Genomic DNA, 24910 nt, shown 5'->3' on the forward strand with positions numbered 1-24910 from the left:
TGAGCCCCTGCCTCTCCCTTTGAGATCTGCTTACAGCCCTCTGAGCAGAGCCCTCACACCCCAGTGTGGACTCACTTCCCTCCTTCACTCTCCATACCCCTGAACAGCTTCCTTTTCCTTCTCATCCTCAGTACTTGCACTCAGGTTTATTTTCCATATTGTCCATCTCCCACCTTGGAGAGGAATTCTAGGGTTCTGTTTCCTCATGGCTGAATTCAATGTTCTCAGAACAATGGCTCATGTATAGTCAATCCTCAATAAATACCTGTTGAAATGGTTAAATGCATAAATGCTTTGAAAAAATATAGAATGAAAACAAATGAAAAGCCCTGAGAGGTTTTTTAATTTTCCTTGTTACAGTTTAGTCACTATGAAATAAGCCCATTGCTGTTGATTAAACACTTGTATGAAGAACTGATGCTAAAAGGTTAGGATGGCAGGAGGAGAACACATTTTAAATCTTTTTCTTTTTTCCCTTTTCTATCTCCATACAGGATTTGCAGAATTTGAAGGAAAAAGATCTAACTGTGATAGGAGATGGAGGAACCCCGCTGAGTGAAGGACAAAAAGCCCGGGTCAGCCTCGCCAGGTAAATGGGATTTCCGTTGCCATCCTGCCCCTCCTTCTCCGCAGCCTCTAGTGGACTTGAGCACACAGACCCCACTCACAAGGTGGGCCTGTGTGAAGCAGGGTTTTCGCCCTTTCCCTGGGCTTGTGGAAGGAACCTGGAGTTGTTGGACACCATCGTGATTCAAGAGATGAGACCCAGGCAGTGTGAAGTGTCCTCTCCTGACGTCTCTCTACGTTTTCTAGAGCCGTGTATCAGGACGCAGACATCTACCTCCTGGACAATCCGCTCAGCGCAGTGGATGCAAGAGTCAGCAGGCACTTGTTTGAACAGTGAGTTTGCTCCTGTTTTCTATCATGTCTGCTTTCCAGGAACCCTGTGGAGATCAGGGAAGAGAGCTCAGGAAAGCCTTTGTGCTCCAGGAGACTCAGCTCACTCTGTCCTGGTGTCCCTCCCTTCCCTCCACAGAAGATCCATCATAGAGAAATTTTGCATCATGATGAGGTCAGGACAGGAAAATACAGCAGTTGCTTCCAGTGTGTGTAGGACAGTGGGGTCCATGCTTTAGGGAGTGAAGGATACATGGAAAATTCCTCCGTTACTTGCACTTGATGGATCCAGACACTGTGGATGGATCCAGACTCCAGGGATAAGAAGGATGATGTCAAGTTTTTAAATCAGAGAGTAGGACTTGGTAACCTGGTAATTGGCTGCCAGTTCTTTTCCTTTGTCATTTGCTGAAGGCACATTAGAAGTGAATTTTTCAGTACAGACATAGGGCTTCCGTGGAAAGACCCTGTTGGTTTATGCTTATTATTCTGTTGGTTTAGAAATACATAGTAAAGTATTTACAGATGATTTAGAATTTACAGATGATTGATTCCACATCTGAGTATGGCTCAATTATTTAACATTTCTTCCTGGATGCTTACTAAAATTAATACTTAGACCCACATGTAGGGTTAACTTGAATTTGAAACTCAGTATCTAGAATCTTTCTGAAGTCCTGACTCTTACTTTGTGTTTCTGGAATTTGTTGTCAGTGGCTCTTTCTTGGCCACAGAACTCCTGGAGAACAGTTCTGTTGCTTCTCTGTCCTAACACATGCTGACCGAGGCCTCTGGTGGAGTCTAGATTGGCATCTTTGAAAGTCTCATGAATTCGCTTTTTCTGAAGCAGCCTCCACATCTACCCCATGGTTAGTTCCCTTGCTGTTGTTCACCTTGTTAAAGACAATTAGCCTTCCAGCTGCATATATCAACACCCTGCTGTGTGCACTGAGATCAATACCCTTACAGATGTTCCTGCACAAAACCTCTTACTTTACAAGGAGGATGGTGAGCCAGGAGAGGAGAGGGACCCACACTGGGCAGGATAAGGGAGACTAGGACACAGCTCTCATTTCTGCCACAAAGGAACCTGTCTCTGTGTGGAGCTTGTTAAGACAGATGCCTGGGGAAAGCTCAGCAGAGTCAAGGTTTAGAGAGTTTTGATACAGGATAGTAAATGCTAAGTGAAGTGTCAGCTGGAGGCTTTCACTGAAGTTGAAAAGCTCCCTGTGCCTGGGTGGGAAGTGCCCTAGGGGCCTGCAGGCTGGGCAGGTGTGTGAAGGCTGAGAAGAGGACCCAGTTCCTTTGCTGAAGGAAGAGTAGAAGCTCAGGGGTGGAGGGAGGAGGAAGCAGGTCCATGAGGAGAACAGCAGGTATGTCCTTTCTGAAGGAGGTGGGGTGTTTGGCAGAGAGAAGCTATTTGGAAATTCTTGCTGTCAGGTTCTGTGTTACTTTGCTGGGGCTGTCTGTCCAGGCTGCTCTAACAGGAGACCACAGCCTGGGCAGCTTATAAAAAACAGAAATTTATCCCTCAGGGTTCTGGAGGCTGGAAAAGTCCAAGGTGAGGGTGCTGAGAGATTCAGTGTCTGGTGAAGGCACGATTCCCGTCCTTCACGTGGGGAAGGTGTGAGGGAGCCCTGTGGGTCCCCTTTGTAAGGGCACTAATCTCTTTCATGTTGGCTCCACCCTCATGACCTGTCACCTCCTAATGGCTACACTTCTAGTACACAGTGGGAACTAGGTTTCAATATATGAATTTTGAGGACAAAAACGTTCAGTCTATAGCAAGTTGTCACCGTTGGGGTGCTTAAAGAACAGAAATTCATTTTCTCACAGTCCTTGAGGCTGGAAGTTGGCCGTGTGGGCAGCTTTGGTTTCTGATGAGAACGTTGTCCTTGGCTGCTGGTGGCGTCTGCCTCACTGTGTCCTCACAAGATCTTCTGTCCATGTGCACCCCTGTCTCTGTCCTTTAAAAAAAATTATTAAAATATAATTGATTTATGTTATTGTGTTAATTTCTTTGTATGGCAAAGTTACTCAGTTATATACATACATACATTCTTTTTAATATTCTTTTCCATTATGGTTTATCTCAATATCAAATATAGCTCACTACACTATATGGTAGGACCTTGTTGTTTATCCATTCTGCACATAATACTTCGCATTCTGCTAACCCCAAATTCTTAGTCCATCCCCAGCCCCCCACACGCCTTCCATCCATGCAACCATAAGTCTGTTCACTATGTCTGTGAGTCTGTTTCTGTTTTGTCAATAGGTTCATTATTGCCATATTTTAGATTCTACATGTAAGTGATATCATATATTTGTCTTTCTCATTCTGACTTACTTCACTTAGTATGATAACCTCCAGGTCCATCCATGTTTCTGCAATGGGCATTCTTTTTCCTTTTTTTTTATGGCTGAGTAGTATTACATTATCTCCATGTACCACAACCATTCATCTGTCGGTGGACATTACATTGTTTCCATGTTTGGCTATTGTGAATAGTGCTGCTATGAATATAGGGATACATGTCTTTTTGGTGTATGATTTTGTGCATACATATGCCCAGGAGTGGGATTACTGGAATATAAGGTAATTCTACTTTTAGTTTTCTGAGGATCCTCCATGCTGTTTTATACAGTGCCTGAAGCAACTTTCATTCCCAGCAGTAGTGTAGGAGGGCTCCCTTTTCTCCACACTCTGTCAGCCATTGTTATTTTAGTGTTGAACATTCTAACTGGTGTGAGGTGATGCCTCATTGTAGTTTTGATTTGCATTTCTCTGATAATTCACAACTGTGAACTCTTTTACATATGCCTATTGGCCATCTGTATGTGTCCTTTGGAAAAGTGTCTATTTAGTACTTCTGCCCATTTTTTGATCAGATTTTGTTGTTGTTCAGTTGTATGAGCTGTTTGTATATTTTATAAATTAAGCTCTTGTTGGTCACATCATTTGCAAATATTTTTTCCCAGTCTATAGGTTGTCTTTTCATTGTGTTTATGGTTTCCTTTGGTGTGCAAAATCTTGTAAATTTGATTAGGTCCTATTTATTTATTTTTTTAATTAAAAAAATAATTACTTGTGGCTGTACTGCGTCTTTGTTGCTGTGATGGTTTTTCTCTCTTTGTGACGAGCAGGACTACTCTTGAGTTGTGGTGTTCGGACTTCTCATTGAGATGGCTTCTCCTGTTGCAGAGTGTGGGGTCTAGGATGTGTGGGCTCAGTGGTTCCAGCTCCTAGGCTCCAGAGCTCAGGCTCAGTAGTTGTGGTGCATGGGTTTCATTGCTCTGCGCATGTGGGGTCTTCTGGGACCAGGAATGGATCCTGTGTCTCCTGCACTGACAGGTGGATTCTTTAGCACTGAGCCACCAGGGCAGCCGCCTCTTGTATATTTTTGTTTATATTTCTATTGCCTTAGAAGACTGGCCTAAGAAAACACTGGTATAATTTATGTCAGAGAATATTTTGCCTTTAATCTCTTCTAGGAGTTTTATGGTGTCACATCTTATGATTAAGTCTTTAAGCTATTTTTAGTTTATTTTGTGCATGGTGAGAGGGTGTGTTCTAACTTGATTGATTTACATGCCTGTGTTTCTGTCCTTATGTCTTAGTCTCCTCTTCATCTAAGCACACCAGTCAGATCAGATTAGGTGCAGTGTATTTAAGGGTAGTGATTACTTCTTTACAGTCCCTGTCACCAAATTCTAAGGTGCTAATAACTAAGGTGACATGTGAATTTGAGAGGGAAATGATTGGTGTAGAGCAGGCCTAGGATAGCAAAGTAAAAAGACTTCAGCAGAGTCAGTAGGTATGTGAGGAGCTCTGAGCTCTGAACACAAGGAGCTGGGATTCCACATCCACTAATGGGATTGTTAGACTTTGGTGGAAACTGCCCAAATGTAAGATGTGCTTAGGGTTGGGGTGATGAAAGAGTTGTGGTGATGGCTGCAGAACAATGTGAATGTACTTTATGCCACTATATGGCTATATGATTAAAATGGTGAATTTCATGTTAGGTATATTGTAACACACATACACACAAACCTGCATAGTAGCACTGAATCTTTGAGAACATGAGAGAACAGGGCGGATGACATGTGGCATGGTCTCCAGCTCTGATCTGATCCCCACTTTCCAACCCTCTCCCGTTCATGACTTGATGAGTTTTCCCTTAGAGAAGTGCCTGTGTCTTGTCATGAGTTCAGTGACAGGAGCTAGTGCTGTGACAGGGATTCCCCACCCCCAACCTCCTGGAGTCATGAGTATCTCAGCCTCCTTGTTCCAAGTACCCCACCCTGAACTCACAAATGTGTGTTACCCCGTCTTGTGTGCATCTGCACATGTTCTCCATCAATGCAGGAACAGATTCTACTGGTCATGGCATCCATGTCACAGGGAGAGGAGAGCAAGGCATTTTGGTGCCACGTACAGTGTGCTGATCACAGAAGTTCTGTTGAATTCTTTTTCAAACACAGGAGATATTTATAAAATCCTCTCAAATATTTTGTGTGTACCACTTTGGATATATACTTGATAGAAGGAAGCTTAAGACTATTATTCGTAATCAGAACCACACATTCTCTAGGGAAACTTAAAGCAGAGATTGTGAAAGCAATTTAGGAAACCACTCAGCAGCAACTGGAGAGTGTTCTCAAGTTAGAGAAGCAGATGGAACAATATGTTGTGAGAGATGGTGGTCGTGTGGAAGCTGGGTCATGGGGAGGGTTTTGTATTAAAAGTGAATGAGTCACACTTCTACTTGCTGTTAACAGTTTTCTTCAGTCATGAATTTATATCCAAGGTCATTGAGGTTCATGACTTTTACAGCTTTATGCTGTGAACACAGTGGATTCTATCAGCTACAGAAGGTGAGGGCCTTATGTGTGTCCAGCCATGGATCCCATCCTGGTTTAGCCCCACATCACCAGAACCCTGCCTCCTGCATCATCAGCTCTTGGGGTCTGTCCTGATCAGACTCCCACGCTCCTATCTACACAGTTCACCATCCTGTCTACACAGCTCACCCTCCTGCTCCAGTCCTTCACGGACACACCCCCCATCCCGCCCCCCACCCCATTCAGAAAGCAGCTCCAGGTCCTCAAACAGGCTTCTTTGCCATCTTCCCCCATCAGCCTTCCCAGCTCGTCCCCACACCCACTCGGTATCCAGCTATGCTGGCTCTGTGGGGGTCCTTTATCACCCCTCTCTGTACACACTAGTCCCTCTGTCCAGAGCCAGGGAGCAGTGCCCCAGGACACAAAAGGAAGGTGGAAGATGGAATCTGCTGTTCCCTCCTGCTCCTCCAGGGGGCGCCCGTGCCCTCTGTCTCCCCTCAGCCCTCAGTGGGTGCGCTTGACCATTTATGAGTCCCCCTGCCACCCATTGGAGAAGGCAATGGCACCCCACTCCAGTACTCTTGCCTGGAAAATCCCATGGACGGAGGAGCCTGGAAGGCTGCAGCCCATGGGGTCGCTAGGAGTCGGACACAACTGAGCGACTTTCACTTTTCACTTTCATGCATTGGAGAAGGAAATGGCAACCCACTCCAGTGTTCTTGCCTGGAGAATCCCAGGGACGGGGGAGCCTGGTGGGCTGCCGTCTATGGGGTCGCACAGAGTCGGACACGACTGAAGCGACTTAGCAGCAGCAGCTGCCACCCATAAATTATGAATGCAGGAAGGCGCCTCAGCCCAGCATCTTCTGTCCCAGGAACCCTGTACCTGCTGTGCCTTCTTCCAGGCTGTTTCCCTAGATAGTCTCAGGGCTCCCAAGTCTCCACATCTAAGACAGCAACCCTCCCTTGTTTTTCCCTCAGAGCACAGGTCACAGCCCAGTAGCACATTTTCTATACTCGTTCAATGTGTCCTCTACACGGTGCAGAGTATTGTCTTCTATCTTGACCTGTGGATGGATCCTCAGCACTTAGGACAATGCCTGGCTCCTCAACAAACTGCTGATTGAATGAATGGAAGTGGGCACTATGTCTGTCTTATTTGTATCACCTCCACCATGGGATGTGTCCCCTTTTAATGCAGCCCTTATATAGGATTATATGTGGGATCATAGAATTAACACAGCCTTTATATCGGACTAACTATTATACAACTGGTTGCTGACTCAATCATTTCTATGGCATGACTTGGAAATCTTTAAAAACTTGGAAAAGAGTGTATTTTTCTAGTGACTTCGATGAAAGAATTATTTAGGAAAAGTTTCCAGCCATCGACTGATCACTTCATTGTAATTATTTGTATTACCTTATCCGTGATGGAATGTTAGGAAGAAAACATCTTAAAACTTTTGGGTTGATTCATCTTGGATGTAACACCCCATCAGATTTGATTAACATCCACCTTTAGGGACTATTGGCGGGCAATTATGAATTAAGGTGAAAAAATTCTGTTTAAAAGCTTTAGTTCTAAGTTGAAAAGGTGTTAACCAAGAAACTTAGGTTGAACGTTGAGCTAGCACATGCCAAAAGGTGAGAATGAATCCTTTTGGACTTAAAGAAACAATGGTGTATGTTTCTACATCCTGGGGTCTTGCTTCTGATCACAGACCCAGTGTCCAAAGTGTCCCCTTAGGACTTTTCTATCCTGAGTACAAAGCACATGACTGTTTGTGGTTATGGTGGAGTGGAGAAGGGGCCTGACCTTTACTGAGTGGATCGGTGGTTTGATTTGTCAGAATGTGTGGATGTGTTGTCATTGACCTTGTTTGAGATGAAGAAACTGAGGTTGGGTTGAGGTTGTCTGACGTCAGTTTTGTGAGAGGGACTGAGATGCAGTCTGCTGGCTCCGGACTCTCCATCTGACTCACTCACAGGCTGAGCTGTGGCCCAGGTTCCTGAGATTTGCTCTGCAAGGGGCTGGGGCACCCAGAATACCTGCCTGGAGCCCTGCCTGTGGTCACTGGGGTCCCAGACTCACCCATTTGCTTCCCTGGAGGGGTTGTGGACCCTGTGGGATGAGACTACAGCTGAGTCCCTAGAGCTCTACATTTGAAATGCAAGAGTAGTTTGTTTTTTTTTTTTTTTTTTACTGTGGAAAAAAATCTAAGGTTAAATACTGAGGGTGTCTTGACTAAGAGAACTGATGGGTCCTCTGAGCCACTGGATGATTTCCACTGTGATTTGGGCCATTTGGATTCTGTTCTTTTACTTTCACGTTTGGAAGGTGTTCGGTCCTAATGAAAGAAGACTTGCTTCCTGGATGGAACTGGGAATGTTGTAGAGAGTGATGGAGGCCACGCTGACATTTATTTTCTATCTAACATTCTTTGGGAACAAGCGTCTATCAAATACACTCTGGCAAAGATTACCAAAAATCTATTAATTTTTTGTTGTAAATATTTGCATCATTAATTATAAATAATCACCTAGAAAGCTAAGAATGTACACATTTTTAAATGACATGAATCCCTCTTGTCCCATTCCTGAATAGCGATAAAATAGTATTTTAGTTTATTCAAGTTTTGAAATCTCAGTATTACTCAGTTGTTTTCCTTTATGAAACATGTAAATAATTGTTAAGCTGAGTTTTAGAGGAAAAGACTTATCTGTTGGTGCCTCCTTCACTGGGCTGATTTTAAGAGTTTTTTGTAGCAGTAGAGTCAAATTTGCTGCTGATAAATTTAAGAACCTAGTTAGATTAATTGACTTATGTTTATTTAATTTTTATTATTGATTCGGCATTTAAACTAACGATCTTTGGTTACTATGTGGTCTTTGTCTCACTGTTTTCAAAATGTGTTTTCAGTTTGAGGTACTCCATTAATGTGCTTTTGCTTTCTGTACCTTTTACATTTGTAGGTGTATTCGCCAGGCCTTGAAGGAGAAGATCACAATTTTAGTCACTCATCAGTTGCAATACCTAAAAGATGCAAGTCAGATTCTGATATTGAAAGATGTAAGTAATTTCTAGAAGTCTGTGAAATTGCTAGCCCTCAGATGTGTTGGGGAAGGCAACGGCAACCCACTTCAGTAACTCTTGCCTAGAAAATCCCATGGACGGAGGAGCCTGGTAGGCTGCAGTCTGTGGGGTCGCAAAGAGTCGGACACGACTGAGTGACTTCACTTTCACTTTTCGCTTTCATACATTGGAGAAGGAAATGGCAGCCCACTCTAGTGTTCTTGCCTGGAGAATCCCAGGGACGGGGGAGCCTGGTGGGCTGCCCTCTATGGGGTTGCACAGAGTCAGACACGGTTGAAGCACCTTAGCAGCAGCAGCAGGTGTGTTGAAGGATGGACCTCCTTTCTGGTCATTTTCCTTGGATTCATGGTAAACACCCTCTTCTCCCTCAGTTTTTCATCCCCTTCTTCTCAGAGCTGGTGTTCACACCTTGGAGGATGAACCTAAAGCTCTGTAGAAATGTAACTATTACACTCTAAGCCATATAAACCCTAAAGTGTATAAGAGTGCAACCACAGGATTATTGAATCATCACTGCTCTAATGAAGTTTGTTAAGGATAATGATGCAATTTTATTTAGAACTTTTTATTTTTCTCTTCCATGACTTAAGTCAAAGTATATTACTTACAAATTAGAGATTCTAAGATTTGTTGGTATCCAAGTGATTGTCATACCTAGATTGCCTAAAGAGCACATTCCATTAACATCAGAAGAGAGGTTGGGTATCTGAGCACCTGGATCAGCCCACTCTGCTGGTGTCTCCAATTGCTGGTCTCACTGCCCAGGTCTCTTGTGTGTGCAGCAGGAGGACAAGGCCCTGCCTTCACGGGGCTCCTGTTATGGGGAGAATGTGACAAAGAGGGTGACTTCCTAGCTGTCTCCTTGAGGAGCTGGTGCCTCCTGGGGTCTGAGTGACATCAAGGTGGGGGCCACACAGTCACATGGGGGAGGGAATCTGAGGCAGGGGGTCCTAAGGAAGGAGCTGACCTGGCAGGTTGGAGGAACTACAGGAAGACCAGCATGTCTGAAGAGAGTAAGCAGGGGATGTGGAGGAGCTGGTCTCCGAGCAATGGCCAGGGGACCGGAAGTGGCATGGAAGTCTTGGATGGTCCAGAGCAGAAGAGGGATGTGGTCTGATATCAAATTTGAGAGATTTCTCTGATGGTCACTGGAGGGGTGACAGCAGAAGCAATTCCAGGTCTTAGTAAAGCTGAGAAGACAGAAGTGTGGGTTCAGGCTAAAGTATCAACTTCTAGAGCTGCTGTAACCAAGTACTGCAAACTGGGTGACTTAAAACAGCAGAAGATTATCGTCTCCCTGCTCTGGAGGCTAGGGGTCCCAAATCCAGGTGCTGGCAAGGCCGTGCTCTCCCTGAAGGCTCCAGAGAAGAATCCTTCCTTCCAGCCTCTGGTGTTTGCCGGCCTTCCTTGGTGTTCCTTGGCTTCCAACTGCAGCACTGTGGTTTCTGCCTCTGATGCCACTTGGCCATTGTCCCCGTGTCTGAGTCCCTTCTCATAAGAACATCAGTCATATTGGATTTAGGGTCACCCTGCACCAGTGCGACCTCATCTTAACTTGATTACATCTGCAAAGACCCTGTTTCCAAATAAGGTCATGTTCACAGGTGTCACATTTGAACTTATCTTTTTGAGGAGGGGGCACCATCCAACTCACAGCTCCTAGCATGGTTGGGAGGTGGGGTGGAGATTAGTGAGAAGTTTTCAAACTTGGTGGTAGTTTGATGCTTCACTTTTTGGCTCATTTACATCTGGGCCTCAGCATCTTTTTCTTTAACCCTGATTGTTCCACAGGCCCTTGGTCAGATCCTTGACTTATGAAATGAATCTCTGCTCCAAGACAGATTATTAAAATACAGAACCTCTGTCTCTCTGGAAGCACTTCCATGTGTCTCCTCTAGGAATGTGACTCCTCTCCACTTCTCTAGGAATGGGGAGAGGAGCTAAAGTTTTTCAAGCTTGAGAGCAGTTGATTTCATGTACAGAGGGGGCACTTCTAGTGTGTAAATCCCAGTGTTGACAGTGTTATGAGCACAGGATTAGTGGGCAGGAGAATAACCTATTTACCAGTCCCTAGATGTTTTAGAGTCCCCTGTTGCTTCCTTTGAGGGCACTGCCCCCAATTTTAGTACTAACAAAACAACTATTTGTCCACTGGTGAGCACTCCTGGATGAGTTGGAGTCCATCCTCACTGTCGGGTTCTTCTCTCATAGCAGAGGGGAGATGGCTGCCCCCTTGTCCCCTTGGGATTGTCAATGCTTGGCTGCTGAGTGAAATTCTGTCTTTGTACTTCTAGTCATTTCATTGTGCATATTACAGGTAAAGTAGTGAGTGGTGATTTCATTAAAGAGGTATGTGAATTTTGCCTCCCAAGTGGAACAAGACACAATATATCCTGCATAATTTTCTAGTTCTGCAGTATCAGACAGTACCCAGATGCTTCACTGGGTTTCTTCCAGTGGCTCACCTCAGGACATAGGGTGAGAGGGGTCCTAGCTGGGGTCCTAGCTAGGGTCCTGGGCCATCTTCTTCCACCTAACCTGCATTAACCTGAGCTGCTCTCATTTGATGAGTTTTGCATCCTGAGAATTTTTTCCCTAATGTTTTGTTTGCCACTGAATGATCACCTGCATCTTGTTTCAGGGTCAGAAGTAGTGAAACATCTGCACATTATTTTGACTTTGTAAGGGAGAGAAACTGCAAGGATGTGTCACAAGTGTTCAAAGAACATGATTAGATTGGCTGTAGTTTAAGCAGCTGCCTGATTGGGGAAGCCTGGTTGGTTGCTTGTGGTCGGTTGGCGTGAAGTTTTCTCTTGGATCTGTGTGCACTGATTGTGGCTTAGGTTTTGGTTTTTGGGCACAGACTGTCAAGGCATTAGAGCCACCCCAGCCTCATGGCCTCTTTGTTTAATTATTTTAACAGATGGAATATTGAATTTTCATTTGGGAACTTCCTTGATCCTTCTGTCTCTCTAATGCACTCTAAGTCCTCCAAACAGTTGTAAAGACAATGAATATGTAGTTTATAGGTTCTCTGTTCAAGTCTGGTTCCTACATGTCATGTCCCAGCTGGGCACATGATACTGTGACAGTGACGGTGGCCAGTGAAATTTGATGAGCGACTCTTACCCAGGCAGATGTGCTTGTGCCCACCTCTGTGTCAGTAATTTTCTTTTCTGGAATACTCTGCCCAGCATTTTGTTGTTGTTGTTGTTGTTTTAATTTTGCTTGTCATGTGAGGTTTCTCTGAATTCTCTTGTTGTCTCTAGAGACTGTGCTGATCCTCCCAGCAACTTCTGTACTTTTGCTTCCCTAAATGCCCATGGTAGTTATGTGAATGGCCTCCATTTTTAACCCACAAGCACACATGTCTTTCAAATACCCCAACACTTAACACAGGGTTTGGCAGAGAACAGAATGCTCAGTTCTGTTTGAGTTGGTTAGATTTCTCAACAAGAATTCTAGACCCAGGAATCTTTTATTCTCTTCAAAAATCCTAATTTAAGACCAGATAACTTTTCTTGATTAGTATTTCAGTTGGTTTAATATTATTGAGGCTTCCCTGGTGGCTCAGATGGTCAAGAATCTTCCTGCAATGTGGGAGACCTGGCTTCAATCCCTGCTGCTGCTAAGTCGCTTCAGTCATGTCCGACTCTGTGCGACCCCATAGATGGCAGCCCACCAGGCTCCCCCGTCCCTGGGATTCTCCAGGCAAGAACACTGGAGTGGGTTACCATTTCCTTCTCCAATGCATGAAAGTGAAAGTGAAGTCGTGTCCGACTCTTAGCGACCCCATGGACTGCAGCCTACCAGGCTCCTCCGTCCATGGGATTTTCCAGGCAAGAGTACTGGAGTGGGCTGCCATTGCCTTCTCCGGCTTCAATCCCTGGGTCAGGAAAATCCCTGGAGAAGGGAATGGCAACCCACTCCAGTATTATTGCCTGGAGATTCCCATGGACAGTGGAGCCTAGCAGGCTACAGTCCATGGGGTTGAAACAAGTCAGACACAACTGAGCAGCTAACAATATTATCAAATGTAAAATAATTCCTGACATTTTTTTTTTTAATTTTAGGATAAAACAGTGGAAAGGGGGACTTACTCTGAGTTCCTGAAATCTGGGGTAGATGTCTTTTCCATTTTTGAGAAGGGAAATAAGCAGCCTGCATCATCTCCAGTTCTAGGAACTCCTACTCTGATGTCTGAGTCTTTGGTTCAGTCTCTACCGTCTCCCAGACCCTCCTTAAAAGATGTAGCTCCAGAAGACCAAGATGTGAGTTTCTATCCTGCAGGATGCCTGAGTCTGTCTGCTCTTGGTGGCCTCATGGACCATCTGCTCTGCTCATGACATCTTTATTTTTCCCAAAGTAGATCCTAAGGTTCCCAAAGTCTTATTCCATGGAATGGATAGAAGAACATGAAAGGAGCAAGCCTGCTTGGAGTTCCCCTTTGGGTGTAGGTTAGAGAATCTTATGGGGACCAGGAGTGGGTGCACTGCTGTGAATTTCTGGGTGCTTGTGGCTCACACTGAAATAAGAACTCTTCAATTTACCATTGTTACATCCTACTTGCTCTGGTGGCCCCTGGGTTCCCTTATGCATCCAGAGGCTTAATGTGAAGACACCCTTAGATGAGGCCTCCTGTGATCACATTAAATCAGCTTCTTTTCCTATATGTTGGAACGTCTGGCACTGCAGGTGACTGATGGTAGTATTTTGCCCTATTGTCAGAGGTAACATGTGCAAAGGACCTGACACATGGTAGATATTTTGGAGTTAGTTTCTATCTTCACCTTTCTTACCAGTCAAGACAAAGAACCACATCTTACCCACCTTGAATCCCAGTGGCCAGCATAGCACTGCGGACATCCTAGCCTCCTGTGACTGTATGATGCATTTTAAGTCCTCCAGACAGAAATGCAGAAGTGCACTAGATCTTCCTTAAAAACATACACAGATATTTCTCAATATTCAAACCCAGGAGCCTGGATAATTCTGATAAGCATTCAGATTAGTCATTTGGTTTCTAAACTCAGGAATCACTCTCTGAAATTTAAGAACCAAATAGACTCAGATCAAAAGTCCCCCTGCTATCCAGATTCTCATGACTCTAACCCACTGTGTGAACTCAGTTTACTGCATTTGTCTAGTATTTTGAGCCCCAACTACAGTTAAACTTTCCTTCATTGAGTGATACAAGTCATCTAGAGAGATACATTAATTCCATATCATTTTACACATTATTTTAGAACAAGCTTCTGCATTTGTCCTTGAATCAGGTAGGCTGTACTTGTGCTGACAGTCATGATTGACTTTAAGTAAAGTCACCCAGCAGTGCATAACCTTGTGCAAATGATGTTTTCTTAATTCTAATAGATTCCTAGTAGTGGGATAGCTGGGTAAACACCTATGTGGTTTGGCCAGATATTCCCACACCCTTCTCCATAGGAGATGGACCATCTTGTTCTCCTACCAGTGTGTGAGATATGTCTCTGTTTCCCACAGCTTTGCAGTGATGCCATTGTTGAATTCTTGAAATGTGGAGTTCATCATTTAAAATTTCATCTCTCACTGCCATTTTTCCCTTCCAGACTGAGAATATACAAGTTACACTACCTCTAGAGGACTATTTGGAAGGAAAAGTTGGTTTTAAGACCTATAAGAGTTACTTCACATCCGGTGCTGGCTGGCCTGTCATCACCTTCCTTATTCTAGTAAACATCGCAGCTCAGGTACGTAAGGGCGTCTATTTTGGTTTGTGCACTCAGATTGATAGTTACATCCTATTTATACTGTATTTATTTTATAATTATTTTTAGATATGTGTATTAAGAGATTTATTTTGAAAAGCGGCTGAGGTTGTGCATTCTAGCTGGGTGAATCTGAAATCAGGAAGACAGGTCTGCAGGCTAGAAACTCAGGCAGGACCTGACCCTGTTGACTTGAAGCAGAATTTCTTCCTACCCCTGGAAGCCTCAGGTATTGCTCTCCAGGCCGTTGTCTGACTAAACAAGGCTGGCACAAAAGTTATTACTCCATCTTTCAGTCTACTTGGATTTGTATTGAAATACATTAATGAAGAGCTGACTCATTTGAAAAGACCCTGATGTTGGGAAAGATTGAGGGCAGGAGGAGAAGGGGAAAACAGAGGATGAGATCATTAGATGGCATTACCGACTCAATGTACATGGGTTTGGGTCAACTCTGGGAGTTGGTGAGGGATAAGGAGGCCTGGCATGCTTTGGTTCATGGGGTTGCAAAGAGTCAGATATAACTGAGTGACTGAACTGACTGACATTACATATGGGGAGCAGTGTCTTCTGGGGAAAAGGGGATCTCTTTTAAAGATATTAAAATGTATCATGCCCTCCCCTGACCTGTGGTCATCTGGGGTATGGGGCTTGGTGCAGACCTGAGCCGGAAGGACCGTCTCTGTGTTCTGGAGCCTATCTCTCCCCCATGCTAGTGAACAGGGTGTGAGGGCTCAGTAATGTCAGTGTGTAAATGATTGCTGTTTCCTGTTCCAGGTTGCCTACATCCTGCAGGACTGGTGGCTTGCATTCTGGTGAGTGATTCCTGGTCTGACCCAAAGTGCTGAGAAATTGGGCCGGGGTGGGGCTTGTTTAACCTCCACTTATGACCATCCAGTAATTTCCTTAAAGAAAAAGTAAACTTCTTGAGGGTGGAGTGTGATCACCTCGTGGTGGTCTCTCCCCATGTTCCTCTCTTTAACAGCTTCTTCAGAGACAGTTTATTTTCTTTTTTTGTTTTTGAAGTTTTTGTTTTGTATTGGAGTATAGCCAGTCAACAATGTTGTGATAGTTTCAGGTGAATAGTGAAGGTACTCAGCCATACGTACGCATGTATCCATTCTACCCCAAGTCCCCCTCCTATCCAGGCTGCCACATAATATTGAGAGAGTTCTATGTGCTATGCAATAAATTCTTGTTGGTTATCTATTTTAAATATAGTGTGTGCATGGCCATCACAAACTCCCAAACTATCACTTCCCCTTCAGCAACCATAAGTTCATATTCTAAGTCTCTCTTCATAGACAGTTTTGAGAAATGAAAATCATCATTCAGATTTTTAAAAGGGAGACACACAGAGGGTCTTGTGAGCTGGGAAACACTTTCCAGCATAAAACATGTTTCTCAAATTGAGGTAATTTTTTTTTTTTTTTTACATTTCTGTAAATTCTATGTTATGTATAGTATAATATTTTTTCTTCCCTGTTCCATAGGGCGAATGTACAAAGTGACCTGTATTCTGGGGCATTAGCAAAAGAAGATGTAGATACGATGATCATTCTGAACTGGTGCTTAAGAGTTTATTCAGGTAAAGTTGACTCATCTGCTCTATTATATCAGAGTTTAAGGTACTTACAATGAGTCTGTCAACAATGAGGGCTTCCAGAGTAATTTAGTAATGTCTTAACAGATTAACTGTCTGGGTTGCATTTACTCTGAGAATTGATTAGAATAATTATTTTAAAGATCTACTAGAAGAAAAGGGGTTGAATGAAGACTTAATTTACTCTGTACTGGATGTTGGTAGTTAAACCAGGATTGCACATTCAGCAAGTCAGCCACTGGAAATATGTGACAATTGTTTATTCTAATATGTTGTTTTAGCTAATTCTGATATTGTTATATGGATGGGCAAGGGGATTAGAAATGGAGCCTCACCCTGTGGTTCAGGTTGTTCCAATTCTGTCCAAATAAGCCTTGGCTTTTATTGATCTTAGGTGAAAATCTCTGGCAGCATGGGCCCCAAATAAAAGCATTATTGCCTCCCAGGTATGCATACTTCCCTTCACCACACTGCTCATCTCCTGGGCTTCACTAATTACTTAAGAAGCTAAGCAGGGGGAATCCAGGGTCTGGGATTAGATTCCCTCTCTTTCTTACCTTGAGATTACAAGTTATCTCTTTCTAAACTGTGTGATTATTTTAACATTTGGCTTTCCAGACTAATATTAACAGGAATGTCTCTATTCACAAGAATGGTTTAGAATATATATAGCATTAAATACTATTTAATGCATATGTTCACCTAAAATTTTAAATATATTATTTATCCATTCATCTGTTGATAGACATTTAGATTGCTTCCATATCCTGGCTATTGTAAATAGTGCAGCTATGAACATTGGGTTCATGTGTCTTTTTGAATTATGGTTTTCTCAGGGTACCCATGTAATAGGATTGCTGAGTCATCAGATCAGTTCAGTTGCTCAGTCGTGTCTGACTCTTTGCAACCTCATGGACTGCAGCACCCCAGCCCTCCCTGTCCATCACCAACTCTAGGAGTTTACCCAAAATCATGTCCATTGATTCCGTGATGCCATCCAACCATTTCATCTTCTGTTGGCGTCCCCTTCTCCTCCCACCTTCAATCTTTCCCAGCATCAGGGTCTTTTCAAAGGAGTCAATACTTTGCATAAGATGGCCAAAGTACGGGAGTTTCAGCTTCAACATCAGTCCTTCCAATGAACACTCAGGAGTGATTTCCTTTAGGATGGACTGGTTGGCTCTCCTTGCAGTCCAGAAGACTCTCAAGAGTCTTTTCCAACACTACAGTTCAAAAGCATCAATTCTTCAGTGTTCAGCTTTCTTTATAGTCAAACTTTCACATCCATACATGACTACTGGAAAAACCATAGCCTTAACTTAGACGGACCTTTGTTGACAAAGTAATGTCTCTGCTTTTTAATATGTTGTCTAAGTTGGTCATAATGTTCCTTTCAAGGACTAAGTGTCTTTTAATTTCATGGCTGCAGTCACCATCTGCAGTGATTTTGGAACCCCAAAAAAATAAAGTCAGCCACTGTTTCCACTGTTTCCCTATCTATTTGCCATGAAGTGATGGGTCTGGATGCCATGATCTTAGTTTTCTGAATGTTGAGCTTTAAGCCAACTTTTTCACTCTCCTTTTTCACTTTCATCAAGAGGCTCTTTATTTCTTCTTCACTTTCTGCCATGAGGGTGGTATCATCTACATATCTGACGTTTTTTATATGTTCTCCCGGCAATTGATTCCAGTTTGTGCTTCCTCCAGCCCTGCATTTCTCATGATGTACTCTGCATAGAAGTTAAATAAGCAGGGTGACAATATACAGCCTTGACGTACTCCTTTTCCTAATTGGAACCAGTCTGTTTTTCCATGTCCAATTCTAAAAGTTGCTTCCTGACCTGCATACAGATTTCTCAAGATGCATGTCAGGTGGTCTGGTATTCCCATCTTTTTCCAAATTTTCCAGTTTGTTGTGATCCACACAGTCAAAGGCTTTGGCATAGTCAATAAAGCAAAAATAGATGTTTTTATGGAACTATCATGCTTTTTTGATGATCCAATGGATGTTGGCAATTTGATCTCTGGTTCCTCTGCCTTTTCTAAAACCAGCTTGAACATCTGAAAGTTCACAGTTCACGTATTGTTGAAGCCTGGCTTGGAGAATTTTGAGCATTACTTTACTAGTGTGGGAGATGAGTGCAACTGTGTTTGGCATTGCTTTCTTTGGGATTGGAATAAAAACTGACCTTTTCCAGTCCTGTGGCCACTGCTGAGTTTTCCAAATTTGCTGGCATAATGAGTGCAGCACTTTCACAGCATCATCTTTCAGGATTTGAAATAGCTCAACTGGAATTCCATCACCTCCACTAGCTATGTTTGTAATGATGCTTTCTAAGGCCCACTTGACTTCACATTCCAGAATGTCTGGCTCTAGGTCACTGGTCACATCATCGTGATTATCTGGGTCGTGAAGGTACTTTTTGTACAGTTCTTCTGTGTATTCTTGCCATCTCTTCTTAATATCTTCTGCTTCTGTTAGGTCCATACCATTTCTGTCCTTTACCGAGCCCATCTTTGCATGAAATGTTCCCTTGGTATCTCTAATTTTCTTGCAGAGATCTCTAGTCTTTCCCATTTTATTGTTTTCCTCTATTTCTTTGACTGATCACTGAGGAAGGCTTTTTATCTCTCCTTGCTATTCTTTGGAACTCTGCATTGAGATGTTTATATCTTTCCTTTTCTCCTTTGTTTTTCGTTTCTCTTCTTTGCACAGCTATTTGTAAGGCCTCCTCACACAGCCATTTTTGCATTTCTTTTCCATGAGGATGGTCTTGCTCCCTGTCTCCTGTACAATGTCACGAACCTCCATCCAGAGTTCATCAGGCACTCTGTCTATCAAATCTTGACCCTTAAATCTATTTCCCACTTCCACTGTATGATCGTAAGCAATTTGATTTAGGTCATACCTGAATGGTCTATTGGTTTTTTCTACTTTCTTCAATTTAAGTCTGAATTTGGAAATAAGGTGTTCATGATCTAAGCCACAGTCAGCTCCTGGCCTTGTTTTTGTTGACTCTATAGAGCTTCTCCATCTTTGGCTGCAAAGAATATAATCAGTCTGATTTTGGTGTTGACCATCTGGTGATGTTTGCTATGACCAGTGCATTTTCTTGGCAAAACTCTATTAGTATTTGCCCTGCTTCATTCCATATTCCAAGGCCAAATTTGCCTGTTACTCCAGGTGTTTCTTGACTTCCTACTTTTGCATTCCAGTCCCCTATGAAAAGGACATCTTTTGGGGGTGGTAGTTCTAAAAGGTCTTGTAGATCTTCATAGAACCGTTCAACTTCAGCTTCTTCAGCATTACTGGTTGGGGCATAGACCTGGATTACTGTGATAGTGAATGGTTTGCCTTGGAAATGAACAGAGATCATTCTGTTGTTTTTGAGATTGCATTCAAGTACTGCATTTTGGAGTCTTTTGTTGACCATGATGGCTACTCCATTTCTTCTGAGGGATTCTTGCCCACAGTTGCCGGGGTCCAGCCCCAGCTGATCCAGGGTATTCGAAGGAGAGACGGCATAGGCGAGGGTCAGGGAACAACTGCTTAATTAAACGTTAATTAAGGAATAGAATAAGGATAGCTCAGTAGGAAAATTCAGTGGAGAAAAGAGGCTGAGTAGCTTGGTTTACGCAGGGGACCAATAAAACTTCAAGACAAGAAGCTTGCACCACTTACGTAGGCCGCAGGCGTCCTTCCATTCTCCCGAAGGAGAGGAGACACTGAGGCCTCCCCGGTCGGATCTTAGAAGCCCAGGCATAATTAGTAAGCATGGTGGGTTCCGCGCTCCAGATGGAGACTCAACCAGAGTGAGAGAGAGAGAGAGACATGGGGAGACCAGTCTTTCGAGGAACTGATCCCGATTCTTTATTTTCCATGGTCTACTTTTATACACTGAGGTGTTATGCAAAAGTCACGCAGGGTCAGCAGTCCTGACTTTTATCAAAGTCAGGTGCTTCATACAAATGTATACAGAGGTCTTAGGGGTGTTACATCATCTTCTGGCCGGGGGGCCTGCTGACAATTTACGACCCTCTCCTTGTGACAGCGGTCAGTCAACCAGGACACTTATTTCTCCAGGGGTGATTATTCTTAAAACAGACGCCACCCAAATAAAGTTACATTCCTATAGGGTGAGGGTGTAGTGGGTTTTAGTTAAGGAAAGAATTTACTTAGCCTAAGGTCTAACGTGATTTATATCAAAGGTTAATACTTATTTCTTCTATATATTCATTAATGTGTATAAGGGCAGGGGATGTGGAGACTTAGCAGGAAACATCAGCTCAACAAATGAAAAACCCTTCACCAATATGATTTCTAATCAGCCCATTATACTTATACTAATAATTTTCTAACTTTTCTAAGGAACCTGTTTTTAGAAGGTTTAAAGCATCTTGTGCCTCTCATGGTTAGGAGGCTGTGAGCAATCACATGTGGCCGGACAAGCCTGTCAGGCAGGCTAGAGAACCTTCAGAGGAGTTTGTAGGTTAAAACACTCTTGTCACGCCCAGGGGTTTTTATCAACTGGAGCTCTAGGTTAACTCCTTCTCCGAAAGAGGTGGTGGGGGACAGCCCCCCGTAAAGTCAGAGGTGTAGGTGAGAGCACAAAGTAGTAAGGTAGGCAGGCTCTGGTTATGGGGGTAGATGCTCGAGGATTTCCAGGGGGACTCCTGAGGCTCGATCCCGCCTTTGCGTATGTCGAGCCTCCTTCCTCATGACCTTTGCCATGGGCAGAGTGCCTCACTCTGGCCCCCAACACACAGTAGTAGATATAATGGTAATCTGAGTTAAATTCACCCATTCCAGTCCATTTTAGTTCACTGATTCCTAGAATGTCGACATTCACTCTTGCCATCTCTTGTTTGACCACTTCCAATTTGCCTTGATTAAGGGACTTGACAATGTCCTATGCAATATTGCTCTTTACATCATCGGACCTTCCTTACATCAGCAGTCACATCCGCAACTGGGTATTGTTTTTGCTTTGGCTCCATCCCTTCATTCTTTCTGGAGTTATTTCTCCATTGATCTCCAGTAGCATATTGAACACTTACTGACCTGGGGAGTTCCTGTTTCAGTATCCTATCATTTTGCCTTTTCATACTGCTCATGGGGTTCTCAAGGCAAGAATACTGAAGTGGTTTGCCATTTCCTTCTCCAGTGGACCACATTATGTGGGAAATAGATGGGGAAACAGTGGAAACAGTGTCTGACTTTATCTTTTTGGGCTCCAAAATCACTGCAGATGGTGACTGCAGTCATGAAATTAAAAGATGCTTACTCCTTGGAAGAAAAGTTATGACCAACCTAGATAGCATATTGAAAAGCAGAGACATTAATTTGCCAACAAAGGTCTGTCTAGTCAAGGCTAGGGTTTTTCCAGTGGTCATGTATGGATGTGAGAGTTGGACTGTGAAGAAAGCTGAGCACTGAAGAATTGATGCTTTTGAACTGTGGTGTTGGAGAAAACTCTTGAGAGTCCCTTGGACTGCAAGGAGATCCAACCAGTCCATTCTGAAGGCGATCAGCCCTGGGATTTCTTTGGAAGGAATGATGCTAAAGCTGAAACTCCAGTACTTTGGCCACCTCATGCGAAGAGTTTTGACTCATTGGAAAAGACTCTGATGCTGGGAGGGATTGAGGGCAGGAGGAGAAGGGGACGACAGAGGATGAGATGGCTGGATAGCATCACTGACTCAATGGACTTGAGTCTGAGTGAACTCCGGGAGTTGGTGATGGACAGGGAGGCCTGGCGTGCTGTGATTCATGGGCTCACAAAGAGTTGGACACGACTGAATGACTGAACTGAACTGAATCTGGTGATGTCCATGTGTAGAGTCTTCTCTTGTGTTGTTGGAAGAGGGTGTTTGCTATGATCAATGTATTCTCTTGGTAAAACTCTATGAGCCTTTGCCCTGCTTTATTCTATACTCCAAGGCCAAATTTGCCTGTTACTCCAGGTGTTTCTTGACTTCGTACTTTTGCATTCCTGTCCCCTATAATGAAAAGGACATCTTTTTTGGGTGTTAGTTCTAAAAGGTCTTGTAGGTTTTCATAGAACCATTCAACTTCAGCTTCTTCAGCATTACTGGTTGGGGCATAGACTTGTATTATCATGATATTGAGTGGTTTGCCTTGGAAATGAACAGAGATCATTCTGTCGTTTTTGAGATTGCATCCAAGTACTGCATTTTGGACTCTTTTGTTGACTCTGATGGCTACTCCATTTCTTCTAATGAATTCTTGCCCACAGTAGTTGATATGATGATCATCTGAGTTAAATTCACCCATTCCAGTCCATTATAGTTCACTGATTCCTAGAATGTTGACATTCACTCTTTCCATCTCCTGTTTGACCACTTCCAATTTACCTTGATTCATGGACCTAATATTCCAGGTTCCTATGCAAAATTGCTCTTTACAGCATCGGACTTTGCTTCCATCACCAGTCACATCCACAACTGGGCATTGTTTTTTCTTTGACTCCGTCTCTTCATTCTTTCTGGAGTTATTTCTCCACTGATCTTCAGTAGCATGTTTGGCACCTACCGACCTGGGGAGTTCATCTCTCAGTGACCTATCCTTTTGCCTTGCTGGCTCATATGGTAGTTCTATTTTTATTTTTTTAAGGAACCTCCATACTAGAAAAGCAGACTACCTTACCTGCCTTCTGAAAAACCTGCATGCAGATCAAGAAATAACACTTAGAACCAGACATGGAACAATGGATTTGTTCCAAATAGGGAAAGGAATACATCAAGGCTGTATATTGTCATCTTGTTTATTTAATATGTGCAGACTATATCATGTGAAATGCCAGCCTGGATGGCTCACAAGCTGGAATCATGTTTGCCCAGAAAAATAACACCTCAGATATGCAAATGACACCACCCTTACGGCAGAAAGCAAAGAGGTACTAAGAAGCCTCTTGATGAAGGTGAAAGAGGAGAGTGATAAAGCTGGCTTAAAAGTCAGCATTCAAAAAAACGAACATCATGGTATCCAGTCCCATCACTTCATGGCAATTAGATGAGGAAACAATGGAAATAGTGTTAGGCTTTATTTTCTTGTGCTCCAAAATCACTGCAGATGGTGACTGCAGCCATGAAATTAAAAGATGCTTGCTCCTTGGAAGAAAAGATATGACAAACCTAGACAGCACATTAAAATGCAGAGATATTACTTTGCTGACAAAGGTCTGTATGGGCAAAGCTATGGTTTTCCCAGTAGTCATGAACAGATGTGGGAGTTGGACCATAAAGAAAGCTGAGCACAGAAGAATGGATGCTTTTGAAGTGTTGTCCTGAACAAGACTCTTGAGAGTCCTTTGGACTGCAAGGAGACCAAACCAGTCAACCCCAAAGGAAATGAACCCTAAATATTCACTGGCAGGAGAGATGCTGAAGCTGAAACTCCAGTATTTTGGCCACCTCATGTGAAGAGTTGACTCATTGAAAAAGACCTTGATGCTGGGAAGGATTGGGGGCAGGAGGAGAAGGGGACAACAGAGGATGAGATGGCTGGATGGCATCACTGACTCAATGAACATGAGTTTGAACAAACTCTGGGAGATAGTAAAGCATAGCGAAGCCTGACGTGCTGTTATTCACGGGGTCACAAAGAGTCAGACACAACTGAGTGACTGAACAATACTCCATAGTGTCTGTGTCAATTTACCTTCTCACCAACAATGCAAGAGGGTTCCCTCTTCTCCACACCCTCTCTAACCTTTATTGTTTTTACATTTTTTGATGAGGGCCATCCTGACTGGTTCAAGATGATATCTTTGTACTTTTGATCTGCATTTCTCTAATAGTGATGTTGAACATCATTTTATGTGCCTCTTGGCCATCTGGGTGTCTTCTTTGGAGAAATGTCTCTTTAGGTCTCCTGCCCATTTTTTGATTGGGTTGTTTGTTTTTTGGATATTGAGCTGCATAAGCTGTTTGTATATTGTGGAGATTAATCCCTGCTCAGTTGCTTAGTTCACCCTTATTTTCTCCCATTCTAAGGGCTGTCTTTTCATCTCATTTATGGTACATATATACACTGGAATATTACTTATCCATAAAAGGAACAAATTTGGGTCATCTGTAGAGATGTGGATGGACCTAGAGTCTGTCATACAGAATAAAGTAGAAGTAAAGTAATCGCTGTTTTTATATAAGCCAAAAATATGCTTATATTAATGCATATATATGAAATCTAAAAAAATGGCACAGAAGAACCTATTTTCAGGGCCAGGAATAGAGTTGTAGATGCAGAGAATAGATGTGTGGACACAGAGGGTGGTGTGGGGAGGAGGGAAAGATGAATTGGGAGATTAGGATTGCCATATGTACACCAGCATGTGTGAGACAGATAGCCAGTGGGAAGCTGCTGTGTAGCACAGGGAGCTCAATTCAGTGCTCTGTGATGACCTAGAGGGGAGGCATACAGGGAAGGGAGGTCCAAGAGGGAGGGGATATATGTATACATATAGCTGATTTACTTCATTGTACAGCAGAAACTAACACAACATTGTAAAGCAGCTCTACCCCAATAAATTTTTTAAATAAATAAAAACTTAAATAGTCTCATAGGAAATGCTTCTATAAAGTTTTTACAAAGAGCGAGTTATATAAAAGTACACTAGTTAAAATTTGGTGTTTATTTTGCTGATCACTTGCTAAGAAATTTGAATCCATTGGCTAACTTCTGAATTCGTGAATTATGGGG

The 24910-nt window shown here is 43.2% G+C and overlaps 1 protein-coding gene across 1 annotated transcript in view; it reads left to right on the forward strand.

Moving 5' to 3' along the window:
* Nucleotides 1–24910, forward strand: part of LOC129624645 (ATP-binding cassette sub-family C member 4-like) — a 198503-nt gene that overhangs the window by 58887 nt on the left and 114706 nt on the right. Inside the window, exons 12-18 of the mRNA XM_055542799.1 lie at nt 495–589; nt 814–900; nt 8718–8814; nt 12912–13109; nt 14427–14567; nt 15363–15400; nt 16079–16173. Coding sequence (XP_055398774.1) covers nt 495–589; nt 814–900; nt 8718–8814; nt 12912–13109; nt 14427–14567; nt 15363–15400; nt 16079–16173 — 751 coding nt within the window. The remainder of the gene's footprint in view (nt 1–494; nt 590–813; nt 901–8717; nt 8815–12911; nt 13110–14426; nt 14568–15362; nt 15401–16078; nt 16174–24910) is intronic.

Source organism: Bubalus kerabau, chromosome 12 (genome assembly GCF_029407905.1).
Source record: "Bubalus kerabau isolate K-KA32 ecotype Philippines breed swamp buffalo chromosome 12, PCC_UOA_SB_1v2, whole genome shotgun sequence".
Classification (NCBI taxonomy): Eukaryota; Metazoa; Chordata; class Mammalia; order Artiodactyla; family Bovidae; genus Bubalus; species Bubalus kerabau.